General features: G+C 48.3%; 1 protein-coding gene across 2 annotated transcripts; it reads left to right on the forward strand.

The window, feature by feature from the left end:
* The first annotated feature begins 169 nt into the window (after positions 1-169).
* slc35d3 (solute carrier family 35 member D3) lies at positions 170-14,748 on the forward strand. Of its 2 annotated transcripts, XM_086188727.1 has the most exons (5): positions 170-575; positions 4,583-5,151; positions 7,479-7,689; positions 9,435-9,592; positions 9,775-14,748. In XM_086188727.1, exons 2-5 carry the CDS (start codon positions 4,927-4,929, stop codon positions 10,489-10,491), a joined length of 1,311 nt encoding a protein of 436 aa, XP_086044853.1. In that variant the 5' UTR covers positions 170-575; positions 4,583-4,926; the 3' UTR covers positions 10,492-14,748. The 2 variants fall into 2 exon arrangements, with proteins under 2 accessions (XP_086044853.1, XP_086044854.1); XM_086188728.1 differs by lacking the exon at positions 4,583-5,151.
* Positions 14,749-14,992: the final 244 nt, after the last annotated feature.

Here is a 14,992-nt window from a genome sequence, read left to right on the forward strand (position 1 = left end):
CAGAGCAGGTCATCCTTTCTACTGTAACCGACCGGCTGGTGCTTCAGTTGAAGCCGACCATTTGTTCTCAGAATCTCAGAACCACCTGTGTTCTAGTGAGTTCTGGTCTCCAGTCCAGGTGTAGGTGGATCCCTGATCCTCCATCTGGATCAAGGAGACCTGGATTCTACCAGAGGTTTCTGGACAGTTCAGCTGCTGTTAGCATCAGGCTCTGTTAGCTTCAAGCTAAATATCATGGCTGGTTCTTCCTGCATCCTGGAGTCACTGAGAAGTGATGGAGGAGGCAGAAACCCCTCAGAGAGCTGAGGACTCCTGGTGGAGGACTTGGAAGCTGAAATCCAGTTTCAGGGTGAAGAATCACTGTCAAGGACGGCAGATGATTCACAGGGACTTTACGATCAAGACCTTCAGTCCTGGTTGGACTCAACTGTTCCTGTTGCTTAGCCCCTCCCCCAGAGGCCCCTCCCTCTCCTGTGACTGTAAATGATGATGATGATGATGATGAATGAGTGTCTCAGGGAACGCCCTCCTCCTCACTGCAGCCAATGGCGGCACTCCTGGTGATGGCACGACGGGTTTGTCTGGCCTCCATTGAGTGAAACCTCCCTCTCCTCCCTCTCCCTCTTTCTCACTCTTTCCCTCCTCTCTTTTCCCACCTGTTCATTTCCTTTCTTTTTTGTTCGCTTCTTAGTTTTCTTTCCTCTTTTCCTTGTCCCTTCTTTCACTCCCATCTCTTCCATTTTCTTTGCTTTTTCCCTTTTTTGGTGATTAATTTCTTCTTTCCCCTCCATTCCTCAACTTCTTATTTCCTCCTCTTCCTCTCGTCTCTCTTTCCTTGCAACGCTGCTTCTTTTTGCACGATTGTCAAATTGTTTCCTGTTTTCCTTTTCATTCCTTTTTTGCTCCATCCTTGCTTCCTTGTGCTCCCTCTCATTTCCCTCCTGTTCAGTTCCCCTTCTTCTTTCCTTGCGTCTTTTCTTCCCATCTTCCCATGTCTCTCCTTTCCTGAGCTGTTTTTTCTGACTTCTCTGGATTTAATTCTTGTTTTTTGCACTTCATTTTCTCATCGTTCTTTTTTGTGTAATTTCTTGTTCTCTCCTTTTTCCGTTGTTCATATTTCTTATTCTGCATTCCCACTTCTTCCTCCTTCATTCATGACAGGACAAATGTGTGAATTCATTAATATGAACACATGGTTCACCAGAGACCTTTGGTTCGAACGGAGTATTTGTACACTCCCTTCGACCAGCGACGGGGGTCACATGGGCTCCTCCCCTCCTCCTCCTTGTGGTGGCGTGCTGCATAATAATTTGAGAACTTTATAATGAGGCGCTCTGTGTTTTAAGTTAAATTACTGGCCCTAATCTTCATCACCTCTCGTTAGTAGAAGAATGTTCCTGGTTTAAATCCTCAGCCTGGTCCTAATCTCCTCCGTCCTCTTCTGTTTGGCGTGTTAATTGGAAGCTAATGGTCTGCGCTCGATAACTGCACGTCGTTCTCCCTCCCGGCCTGGAAGCTGATTTTCTGATGAAATATTTCAATTAAAATGTTGTGCGACTCATTTCCACACCAGTTACTCACTCTGGCGTCAGGGTTGTGAGGAGGGGGAGGAATGGAAAGCCGTGTCCACCGTGACGGCAAACACCCTAACATGCTATCTACAGAGGCAACAGCTGCAGGTGTAGCATGAACACACACCAGGGAGAGCACGGCTGCTGTTTATTCTGACGGCATCATCTCATATTTCTGTATTTGCTCTGGCTGGAAGGCCTTCAACTCAACCATGATTGCTCTCATTTTACTGCTTTAATGGAAGAAAAACACAACTTGAACTTTGAAATGAATGAACAGGGAGGAAACAACGCCTTTTATACTGAAAATAACTTCACTCCTACGAAACCAGAGGATCAAAATATTGAAAAACCTGGAATTAAGTTCTCGTAGTAGAACGTCTGGTGCCCTGGTCTGTGGTTCCCACCAGCTGGAGATATCGGCAGGTTCAGTTCTACATCAGATCCACCAGTAAACACCAGACCGGTGGAGGTTCAGTTCTACATCAGATCCACCAGTAAACACCAGACTGGTGGAGGTTCAGTTCTACATCAGATCCACCAGTAAACACCAGACTGGTGGAGGTTCAGTTCTACATCAGATCCACCAGTAAACACCAGACCGGTGGATGGTGGAGGTTCAGTTCTACATCAGATCCACCAGTAACACCAGACTGGTGGAGGTTCAGTTCTACATCAGATCCACCAGTAAACACCAGACCGGTGGATGGTGGAGGTTCAGTTCTACATCAGATCCACCAGTAAACACCAGACTGGTGGATGTTGGAGGTTCAGTTCTACATCAGATCCACCAGTAAACACCAGACCGGTGGATGTTGGAGGTTCAGTTCTACATCAGATCCACCAGTAAACACCAGACCGGTGGATGGTGGAGGTTCAGTTCTACATCAGATCCACCAGTAAACACCAGACCGGTGGATGGTGGAGGTTCAGTTCTACATCAGATCCACCAGTAAACACCAGACCGGTGGATGGTGGAGGTTCAGTTCTACATCAGATCCACCAGTAAACACCAGACCGGTGGATGTTGGAGATTCAGTTCTACATCAGATCCACCAGTAAACACCAGAACGGTGGATGGTGGAGGTTCAGTTCTACATCAGATCCACCAGTAAACACCAGACCGGTGGATGTTGGAGATTCAGTTCTACATCAGATCCACCAGTAAACACCAGACTGGTGGATGGTGGAGGTTCAGTTCTACATCAGATCCACCAGTAAACACCAGACAGGTGGATGGTGGAGGTGCAGTTCTACATCCGATCCACCAGTAAACACCAGACCGGTGGATGGTGGAGGTTCAGTTCTACATCAGATCCACCAGTAAACACCAGACCGGTGGATGTCGGAGGTTCAGTTCTACATCAGATCCACCAGTAAACACCAGACCGGTGGATGTCGGAGGTTCAGTTCTACATCAGATCCACCAGTAAACACCAGACCGGTGGATGTCGGAGATTCAGTTCTACATCAGATCCACCAGTAAACACCAGACCGGTGGATGGTGGAGGTTCAGTTCTACATCAGATCCACCAGTAAACACCAGACCGGTGGATGGTGGAGGTGCAGTTCTACATCCGATCCACCAGTAAACACCAGACCGGTGGATGGTGGAGGTTCAGTTCTACATCAGATCCACCAGTAAACACCAGACCGGTGGATGTCGGAGGTTCAGTTCTACATCAGATCCACCAGTAAACACCAGACCGGTGGATGTCGGAGGTTCAGTTCTACATCAGATCCACCAGTAAACACCAGACCGGTGGATGGTGGAGGTTCAGTTCTACATCAGATCCACCAGTAAACACCAGACTGGTGGATGGTGGAGGTTCAGTTCTACATCAGATACACCAGTAAACACCAGACTGGTGGATGGTGGAGGTTCAGTTCTTGATAGCACTTGTTTACATTGCTGTGCTATAAGCTGTAAGTCAGTTATTTTTGTTTACTTCAGTGTGGAGGATGAGTCGCTGGTTACAGCAAATCCAAGGTACATTCCTGAGACTCAGAGAAATTTCCCTTCTGTTCTAACCTCTTTGGCCCTGAAGAGTTGCTGGAGCCTGATTGCTGTGTGATGTAGCATCATTGTGGTGTGACGTAGCATCGTTGTGGCGTGATGTAGCATCGTTGTGGCGTGATGTAGCATCGTTGTGGCGTGATGTAGCATCGTTGTGGCATGACGTAGCATCATTGTGGCGTGATGTAGCATCGTTGTGGCATGACGTAGCATCATTGTGGTGTGACGTAGCATCGTTGTGGCGTGATGTAGCATCGTTGTGGCGTGACGTAGCATCGTTGTGGCGTGATGTAGCATCGTTGTGGCGTGATGTAGCATCGTTGTGGCGTGATGTAGCATCGTTGTGGCATGACGTAGCATCATTGTGGCGTGATGTAGCATCGTTGTGGCATGACGTAGCATCATTGTGGCGTGATGTAGCATCGTTGTGGCGTGATGTAGAGTGATTGGTGATCAGGTGAGTCACAAGTTTGTTTGACAGGCATGTTTTGATTTACTTGTGTTAAAATGGCTGACACCTCTTTTAGTGTTACTGCATCACACAAATCTTCTGGTGAGGCTGCCCCCCGGTGGTGTGGAGAGTGAAATAGGTAGCACTCATTCAAATTGTGTCTTCAGTAGTCATTAATAACTCTGACATGATAACATCTCAGTTTTAATTACTTAATTTCGATCACTACCCAACCCAGCTAGCTAGCCTGGGCTCCTCTCTGTGGAGGAGGGACACAAAGAGAGTCCCTCAAAGTTCCTTCCATCTGATCTCACGGTGCCGAGACTCAGAATATTCATGGACTCACCAGAGAAACATGGCAGTGATCAGTTATTATATCATGATTGTCACTGTTAGGTCTCTACACCTGCTTCTATGTATACTTTAAATTTCATGTTTAATGCCCCCCTCTACCCCACCCCCATCTCTCCCCCATCTCTCTCTCTCTCTCTCTCTCTCTCTCTCTCTCTCTCTCTCTCTCTGCGGCAAAACGTCATATTTCAGCCGGGTCTCTCTCAGAGGACGACCTCCTCCTCTCTCTTCAACATCTGCTGCGCTCCTTCTCTCCTTCTGGGGATTCCCCGCTCTTCCTCCTTCCTCCTCCTTCTTCATCTTCCTCTTCTGTGAAAGTTACAGTTCATTATTTCCTCTTCTGGAACAAAACCAAAGTCTCCTGGAGACTAAAACTGTTCAGCTTTGCGGCTGTTAGAACTCAAGTCCTGGCGGCTGATGCGTAAAAGCTTCACCCACCAGCTCCTCCTCCTCCTCCTCCGCGGCGGGGCGCGCGGCAGTGCCAGCGGCCGCCGGTAGATAACTTTCCGGGTGTTGGTCTCCTCCGACCGGCCGGCATGGACGTGTTCAGGAGCCGCCTGCTGGGCATCTCCGTGGCCGTGGCGCACGGCGTCTTCTCCGGGTCGCTCAACATCCTGCTGAAGTTCCTGATCAGCAACTATCACTTCAGCTTCCTGACGCTGCTGCAGTTCCTCACCAGCTGCACCGCCGCGCTCACGCTGGAGACCCTGCGGCGGCTGGGCAGGGTCACGCTGCCCCCCTTCAGCATGCAGCTGTCCAAGGTAACGCCGGTGCTCACCCCGGTGGTGACCCCACCAGGTGGCAGGTGTCTGATCCGGATCTTCCTGTAGCATGAAAGTCTTGCATTTGTCCAGCAGCGGGAGTTTCGTGCTTGAAGCAGCAGCTGCTGACGCGCCGATGAGCTCAGTGCCGCTCCCGCAGGTCCAGGATCAGATCCTAGTACGGGATCTCCACGATCGCAGGGTCTGTGGTTTCTGATCAGGTGCACTTGAAAATGCGCTTCCAGTCTGAGTGTGTTGGCGACCTGAACCTGCTCTTTTGGTTTGAAGTTCAATTGTTTAACGAAATGCTTGAAATCGTTTCAGCCGATTTTTGTGTCATTCAAGACTTTGACACCAAGATTTTCATTCTTTACTGTAAAAAAACATGCATTCATCACTCAAGAAGAAGTGATGACTTGATTAAGCCAGACAGAAGGGGCGGAGCCTCGGTGATTATGGTGCACATCTTTTTCCCTTATACATTTTAGCAAGTGGCGATTGGCCCTGATGTGCGCCAGCGCCACCTGTGGAGCGCCAGAGCGCAGCGGGTCACGGCCGCTCTGGATGGCTGTTGAGTAACAAAACACTTTGAGCTGTGAGTTGAAAGTTTGGGTATTTGTGTTCCAATGTAGAGTACAAGTACAAAGTTGTCAGACAAATCAACAGTCAAGTGTGCAGGTACTGAAGTATTTGTACCTCAGTACCTCCAATCTCTGAATATTTATCAGCTCCAAGTATCAATTTCCATCTCCTTGATCACTGATAATCATGATTGATAGTCTGAGTTCCGCCTGCTTGATCGATCGACTTCTTGAAAATACATCAAATTGTGACTGAAAAAGGTTCCGTATTCGTAACTCAGGAACTCGGCCTCATTGTTCTGGCAGCCGGAGAAAATCCCTGCTTCTGTCATTGAGGGAAAAATGTGGAACAGGAATAAATTGAATTTGGAGAAATTCAAAAATGTTTGTGCAACAACGGAACACAACGGAGGAACATCCACATTTTGATCAAGTAAAAAACTGACAGTAGAAACCAATGAAGCTGAGAAGAGAAACCAGAATCGTGTCGAGCGCATAGACGAGAGAACGAGTCAAACAAGGTGGAACCAGGAGGAGCGGCAGCGGAACTGCAGTCTCCTTGGTTCCAAATATGCAGGCCTGACCAACATTGAGAGTTCCATCACGAGGAGAACAACCTGAAAATTGTTGGCAGCAGCATCAGAACCTCCTCGATCGGGAATCATTGGCTGATTGATTGATTGACAGTTTGGCTGAGTGGCTGAATGAGTGATGCAGTTCATTAACTTTATTGGCACAACAGGAGACGCTAACAACAGCAGCTGGACGGATTTATCAGTGTGACCAATGACGTCGGCCGATATGAGTCCATCATTGATACGTCAGTCCATCATTGATACATCGGTCCGTCGTTGATTCATCGGTCCGTCGTTGATACGTCGGTCCGTCGTTGATACGTCAGTCCATCATTGATACATCGGTCCGTCGTTGATACGTCGGTCCGTCGTTGATTCATCGGTCCGTCGTTGATACGTCGGTCCGTCGTTGATACGTCGGTCCGTCGTTGATACGTCGGTCCGTCGTTGATACGTCGGTCCGTCGTTGATACGTCGGTCCGTCGTTGATACGTCGGTCCGTCGTTGATACGTCGGTCCGTCGTTGATACGTCGGTCCGTCGTTGACTTATCCATGTACCAGCTGTCATGGGGGAGGGCTGGTCATCCTTATTTTAGATTATTCCAGTCGTTTTTGTCATTTAGGACTGAAGCTGATTCTTAAGCTGGTCATCGTCCTGCTGTGTGTCTACCTCACAAGTGTCGAAACACCTTAACGATCATTGCAAAAACAATTGCTGGCTTATTGTGGATGTTTTAGGTGCCATTGCAGGTACCGGCCTCTGAGTGGGTCACTTTGAATGTAACTTTATTGTAACTGTGAGTTTTGACAGTCGGGTCATCAGGCGCCGTCCCTGTCCTCATGCTGCTTCCTACTCTACTGTTGCTTTACTCCATCATCTGGAGCGTTCGCAACTTTGAAGGCAGCAGTTAAACATGGGAACAGGGTCTGCAACTGTGGGTCCCCTTTCTCCACCTGCAGCCATGTAACTACACTTAGCGCAAGATGTACAGTCCTCTAGCATGAGTGTTTAAAGAAATATCAAGTTACTTAAGATAAATATTTAAGTGTACACATTATTCAAAAAGGTGCTGGTTTCCTCCTGGAGCTTCCCTGGTTCACCATCGTCATCGTCATCCACCCTCAGGCTGCTTCAGACGTGTAATGTTTCCTGTCCCTGGGTGTCTGCAGGAGTTCGGCCCCGTGTGCATCCTCTCCACCCTGCAGTCTACGCTCACGCTCTGGTCGCTGCGCGGCCTCAGCCTGCCCATGTATGTGGTCTTCAAACGGTGCCTCCCCCTCTTCACCCTCAGCATTGGTGTGTGCGTGCTGAGGAACGGTGTGCCGTCAGTCGGTGTGGTGACCGCTGTGATCATCACCACCGGGGGAGCCGCACTGGCTGGTAAACACACATCTTCACCCAGATACATCATCGTCATCACCATCAGCGTAGTGAAGACCTCTCCATGCAAACGTCGCTTTTAAAACTGATTCTACCAAGTCCAGAGGGAAACATCTGGCACCATCTGGCCCACAGACCACATGATGAGAACCATGAGAGTCCCTTTATACTTCAAACTGACATGACCACTTCCTGTTAGACTACAAACACACCTCATCCCTGACATGACCACTTCCTGTTAGACTACAAACACACCTCATCCCTGACATGCTCACTTCCTGTTGGACTACAAACACACCTCATCCCTGACATGACCACTTCCTGTTAGACTACAAACACACCTCATCCCTGACATGCTCACTTCCTGTTGGACTACAAACACACCTCATCCCTGACATGCTCACTTCCTGTTAGACTACAAACACACCTCCTCCCTGACATGACCACTTCCTGTTAGACTACAAACACACCTCATCCCTGACATGCTCACTTCCTGTTGGACTACAAACACACCTCCTCCCTGACATGACCACTTCCTGTTGGACTACAAAACTTCTTTATATCCTTATGGGTTTTCATACAGCTGAATCAAATTAGCAGTGGTTTAATATTTTACAAGGACAAGAATACCTTGGCATCAGCATTTTAAGCCAAAACATACAAGCTCCATCCCTCCATGTTCCCCCTCTCCTCCTGTTGAGGGTGGTGGGGGTGGAGCCTATCCCAGCAGCCTTCCCCCTGGACAGGTCACCAGTCCATGGCAGGGCCAACACATAGAGACAGACAACCATTGGCTCTCCCAGCCACGCCTATGGTCAATTTAGAGTCTGGATTAACCTGGTCCCTCTTGATGTCTTTGGACTGTGGAGGAAGCTGGAGTACCAGAGAGAACCCAGCAGGAACAGGGAGAACATGGAGACTCACCCAGAAAGACCCCGTGCTGCAGCCGGGGCTCCACCCACAAGCTTCTTGCTGGGGGCCACAGGGAGGACCACTGCTCCACCCACAACCTTCTTGATGGGGGCCACAGTGAGGACCACTGCTCCACCGGGCTGCCCCAGCTTTAATATAATATATTTTGATATAATGTAATGTAATCAGTGATCATCAGTGGAAGTGATAAGATCAGCCTCACTTGCAAAGTTAAAAAAGTGAATTATTACAGTTTTCCCACAAAAAATTTACAAAAACTGCAGATTTTATTCAAAGCTTCCTTGAAAACCTGCAGAATATCCAGCAACTTTAATGACGAGCTCTTCGTTTCCTCTCCAGCATCACATCAGCTCCATGTCTGCTGATGGCTCTGAACTACCAACACTCGCAGCCTGCAGACCATGAACCCCTGAATCAAGCCTTCCGTCTCACGAGCAGATTGGCCTCTTGGGTTTAATCTGGCTGATAACCACCTTTTTTTTCGGTGATGAATGGAATATTTGCATCTTCCTGACTCCAGAAAAATCACATCAACAGTTTTTTCTTTATTTCTCTTGAAAAATGTGTTTCAAGGCTTTAAAGATTTTAACAGTGTGATGTAAACTGGGTTTCTAAGATAAGGATTTCAGTTTATTATCAGAAGTGTCGAGCATCCGAAGTTCCACATAAATAACAGAAACATAACTTGAATGTGAAAGGACTCTTCGCTCTCGATTTAGTCTTGCAGGCAGCAGGTGAAGCCTGATGGCTGTAACTCCTCCTCCAGATGTTGATTAGCTCATATGATTGACAGTAACAATGTTACCTGCCAGGTGCCGGAGATCTCACCGGCGACCCCTTCGGTTACGTCACCGGCGTGTTGGCGGTCATCATCCACGCATCCTACCTGGTCTTGATCCAGAAGACCAGTTTGGACAGCGAGTACGGACCGTTGACAGCTCAGTACGCCATCGCCGTCATGGCCACACCGGTAAGGATGTTCCCCCAGTTTTTGTGGAAAGTTTCTGATGACTCGACTCACCACATGTGACCAAGGCGTCACCCGGTTCTCTGTTTTGTTGTGGCCTTGTTTTGAGTTTCTCTTCTGTTTGTTTTATCTCTGTGCTTCTTGGCATTTGAACCATGTGACCCTTTCTGTCTCAACCCTCTCAGGTGCTCCTGGTGTGCTGCATCATCTCCATGGACGCCATCACCATGTGGTCGTACGAAGGCTGGGCTGACGCCCATATCACATGCATCTTCGTTCTCTGTGTCGTTATTGGCTGTGCCATGAACTTCACCACACTGCACTGTACCTACATCAACTCTGCTGTCACCACCAGCTTTGTGGGCGTGGTCAAGAGCATTGCCACCATCACCGTTGGCATGCTGGCGTTCAATGACGTGGCTCCCACCGGGCTGTTCATCGGTGGGGTGGTGGTGAACACCGTCGGCTCCATCACCTACTGTGTGGTTAAGTACTTTGAGACGAAGAAGAAGAGCTCCTACGAGGATCTGGAGGAGGCGGGGAAAGATGGGGCGCCTGGCGAGCCCTACCAGGAGAAACCGGCTCTAAACGGCGGCCCTCTTGCCACCGGATCAGACTCAGGACAAGTGGATGTTGGAGGGGTGTTGGTTGACAAACAGAAGGAGGAGGCACCAAGTGGTCTGTCAAACGGCGAGTTGAGAACGGGAGATGATGGCGTGAATTCCCGAGTGATGACGGAGAAGGAAGTGATGGAGATGCAGCGGGAGCACCTCCACCGGGAGAATGTACCCCCCAGTCAGGCGGCGGGGGACAGCTACGTCAGTGTGTGGAGGTCCATCAGACACCTGCAGTTCATGAAAAAAGAGCCTTTGATTGACAACATGGAGCAGCAGAGTCCTTGAGGCCGGGGCCAAGACCGGCCCGACTCAAGGAACCAATCAAAACTTGACATGTTAAAGAAGCCAGAGAAGAAGAAAAGGGGTCAGAATGAAGAAGCAGTGTGGGTGCACTGAGAACGTACCGTGTTGGCCCCGGCAGCTTGTTGTTGTGCTCAAGGAAAACCTGGATGGAACAGGAAGTTGTGTTCTGATGATAGAAGGAGGTTCCTGGTGGAGAAAAGGGGATGAAGAGAAATGGGACAAGCTGCCTGTTGGAGATTAACTCCTCCTCTTGTCTCCGTCAGCTCAGCACGGCAGGCTAGCCACGGTGTAGCATGCTTTGGTTTGCATCCCTGCTGATTAGCCTGCTAGCTGAACACAAGCGGCTGAGAGAACAAGACTGGAAACTGAAGACTCATTCAATCAGGGAGCAGCAAACTTTAGAATCGACGCTTTGTTACTTGGAAACTTCTTGTTGTTTGAGGTGGTTCAGGTCAAGTTCCTTCACTTGTCAGCATGTGCTGACCACAAAGATGCTAACTAACGTGCTACGGCCACACTTGTTTCATCTGACCATGAATTTCATTTCACGTTACAGGAATGATGGCATCATTTCCTTCTCACTCATTCATCTTATCCTGGTTTCATAATGTTAGCATGAAAGATTCTTAGGTATTCCTACAAAATGAAAGTGATCTCATTTGTATGATTGACAGCAGTGTCCCATTGCGTGTCATGGACAGACCTGCTGTGACTCAGAAGTTTCCGTTATATTGTGTTGACGTAGAACAGAAAGAGAAATGTAAAAACAACAATCACAGGATGGATTTCATTCTCCCTCAGAACCACCATGGGGTCTGGTCAGCTGCGTATGTGGGCTGTAACATCCTGGACAGACGGTTGAGCTGAGAGAATCAGACACAGAGAGACAACCAAATGCCAACATTTAACTAACCAGAACTTACAGGGACACGCCCTTTTTTGTCCATCATCCCCAGAGCTAAAACCCAGGCTAGTTAGCTTAGCACAATGACTGGTAGTGGGTGGGAAGTGTTAGCGTAGCTCCGTCTCTGCCTGCATTAATATCAGGAGGGTTGTGTGTAGCCTTGGTGATGAATACCAGTTTAACATGAGGAGACGTTGTAGTGGTAGAATCAGACACGTAGCCGGAACTACTTTCCTGACTGGGAGCAGTGATTTGACGCAGCACCTCCAAAGCTCCACTGGAACTTGGGTCAACAGAACCAAAGGTTTGTTGAGGACTAGAAGAGCGACTGCTGCTACTGATGATGATGAGGAGGAGGATTCCTGCTGGACACACCAGCATCCTGGACCTGAGCTAGCTGATGCTAACACTTCCCACCCACTACCAGCCATTGGGCTAAGCTAGCTAGCCTGGACCTGAGCTCGCTGATGCTAACACTTCCAACCCACTACCAGCCATTGGGCTAAGCTAACTAGCCTGGACCTGAGCTAGCAGATGCTAACACTTCCCACCCACTAACAGCCATTGGGCTAAGCTAACGAGCCTAGGCATCAGAGGAGTATCTTCTCGTCTGTCTCTGGAGACGTTGGACAGTACCCTTAAAAGTGTCTGTGTCCTCTAAAGGCGACATTATGAAACATGGTTTTTCAAGAGTGAATCAACAAGCTGTCACATGGTGTTAAGGTTGAGCTGATGCGTTCGTATCTGCTCTCCAGAATGGTCCATCTCAGTTGCTAACAGTTGCTAATAGACACATATTAACGTGTACTCAGCACTGATTGGCAGTGATGAAGTCATGTGACATCAGACCTGAATATTGCATCCTCTGGTTTTCTGTCATTAACTAATCAGAGGAGCTCTATCTTGCTCCTCCTCCTCCTCCTCCTCCTCTCATTTCCACGAGGGTCTTCAGGCATATTGACGTGAGAGAGGAGAAAAAAAGCTGTCAACCAGTGATATTGATCAATATTGATTTTCCTTCCACAGTCCCCAAACTTCATTTAACGGTACAAGAGATGTGATGTGGCCCGGGGCTGCGTCAGACAGCAAGTGGGCTGGACCTTCGTCCCACAATCGCACTTGTACAAAGACGACTGCAGCTGTTAAAGCGTGACTTGTTCTCTGTCTCTGGTGTGTTGGTGGGTGATAATGAGTCGGTGGGAAACACCAGGATGGAGTGTTGGCGTGAGAGTGTAATCACAATGTTCTGAGGTGATGTGCTACGAACTTTTACAACATCCTCATCTCAGCATTCGAACATCAGGTGTTCAGATGACAAAACAACATCAGGAAGCAGAGGCTTCCGATGTCACTGCGTCAGTCTCATAAAACCAGCGTTTGAAGGTTGTTTTCATCTTTAGTTGAAAAATCGAGAATTCGTACTTATTACAAATGGTTGGAATGATCTTGTTACTGCAACATAATTGTTTATTTGGATAACATCGCTTTTGTGTCAATCACCATCAGGACATCACCGACGGGGATATGAGGGTATTTGGTTTAACCACGTGTGCAGGTTTGAGTCCTGGTTCATGTCAGTCAAACAAACACACTCCTCATCTTTTGTAGACAAGAAGAGTTTCCACCTGTAATGCAAAGGGACATACTGCGACTGTTGCTGTACATTTACTTGTAGCCTCTAATTTTGTGGTTGATATGTTGAGGTAAATCCTTCAACCAGGCGACCTCATCGGGGGAATTAACTTTACTGCTGAATAAATAGAGGAGGAGAAAAAGGAGGAATGACTTGGACTTGTGATCCCCTCTGGAGATTTTAAGCCAACGCCTCACTGAGTTAGCCCCCCAACTACCAGAGAGGGCTAACTAACCCCCAGACTAGTAGAGAGGGCTAACTAGCCCCCCTACTCACAGAGAGGGCTAACTAGCCCCCCAACTAGCAGAGAGGGCTAACTAGCCACCCAACTAGCAGAGAGGGCTGACTAGCCACCCAACTAGCAGAGAGGGCTGACTAGCCACCCAACTAGCAGAGAGGGCTAACTAGCCCCCCTACTCGCAGAGAGGGCTAACTAGCCCTCCCCAAAATGGCCGTCATTGAATCATTTAAATCTGCCGGCAGCTGGGGATATGCTTCTCCTTTATTTTCGGACCTCACAGTGACATCAGCAGAGTCTTGGCACTGATTGGCTGTCACAACGACATGACAAACTTATTTCTGTCCGAAGTTGACTATTTTTAATAATGACCAATTTTAATATGCAAATGAGGAAAAAAATGTGCAACGATTTTTGCATCTTTGCATTGACTTAATGAAAAAAGCTTCACATTTGGTTTGATCACAACAATAATGGTAGAAAATCCATTTGAATGATTCAGGGAGTTGGTGTTGGTGTTTTTTAACTTGAGCTATGAGCCGCTGCTGTTGAAGCCTCGCTCAGGTGCCACATTCAGCACCTCCACCTCCCCGACAGCAGATGTCTCCCTCCCACCTGCTGCACTAATCTAGGATCCTGGTTACCAGACTGAACCAGTATTGATCCTTGTCTTGCTCTGTTGTTGGTCCGACAGTATTTGAGACAAGAACAGGACGACGTCTCATGTTTCTCAGATGTTTTTCTGGTTAATCAGAACCTGCAGCTCCTGAGCTCCTGGTTGGTGACACACAGGCGTTCCACCTGGTGGTACACCCGGCAGTACACCTGGTGGCACACGTGGCGGTACACCTGGTGGTACACCTGGTGGTAGAATTGGTGGAACACCTGGCAGAACACCTGGTGGTAGATGTGGCTGTACACCTGGTGGTAGACTTGGTGGAACACCTGGTGGAACACCTGGCGGTAGACTTGGTGGAATACCTGGTGGTAGACTTGGTGGAACACCTGGCGTTACATCTGGTAGAACACCTGGCGGTACACCTGGTGGAACACCTGGCAGAACACGTGGTGGTAGATGTGGTGGAACACCTGGCAGTAGACATGGTGGAACACCTGGTGGTACCAGCCTGTTATTTTCAGGTCAATTTAGACTTTCACTCTGCACCTTTCTAACAGTTCCATGGATGAATTATATTTCGTAATTATTTGTTTTCTTCAAAATCGTTGTCCCTGGCACCTTTGACTCATTCCACTGAATCATTTTGAGCTGAATATGCAAAATCATGATGTTTGTCCTCAGACCAGCTCTCATTCAACACTTTTGGACAATAAAGTTGCTTCTGTCATCGAGGGTCGTCTCCCCCTTCAGGTTCCTCTGACGTGCACGTCTGTGTGATTATTTTGTGAAATTATCTGGTGAATGTTCTGTCAGTGTAACTACAGCAACCAGCTGTCAGCAGCATGATGGACGAGTGAATAAACAGTCAGGTGTCATGAAGCTGGGTGAGGAGATGTGATGTGTGTTGCGTTTACTGTCGTATGAAAAATCATGTGACCGACTTGTTAGCGGCCGTCATGTGATCTTCCTGTGTCACTGAATATGACGCTAACCTGCCATCAGCAACAGCTGGATGGAGTCCAGAGCGACTCATGTAAGAAAGACGTGAATTGTTTCAAGGACTGAAGTTTCAAGTCACTGCAAATATTT

This window comes from Aulostomus chinensis, chromosome 20 (assembly GCF_037954235.1).
Source record: "Aulostomus chinensis isolate RoL2024-O1b breed Wild chromosome 20, RoL_Achi_v1.0, whole genome shotgun sequence".
NCBI classification, from domain to species: domain Eukaryota; kingdom Metazoa; phylum Chordata; class Actinopteri; order Syngnathiformes; family Aulostomidae; genus Aulostomus; species Aulostomus chinensis.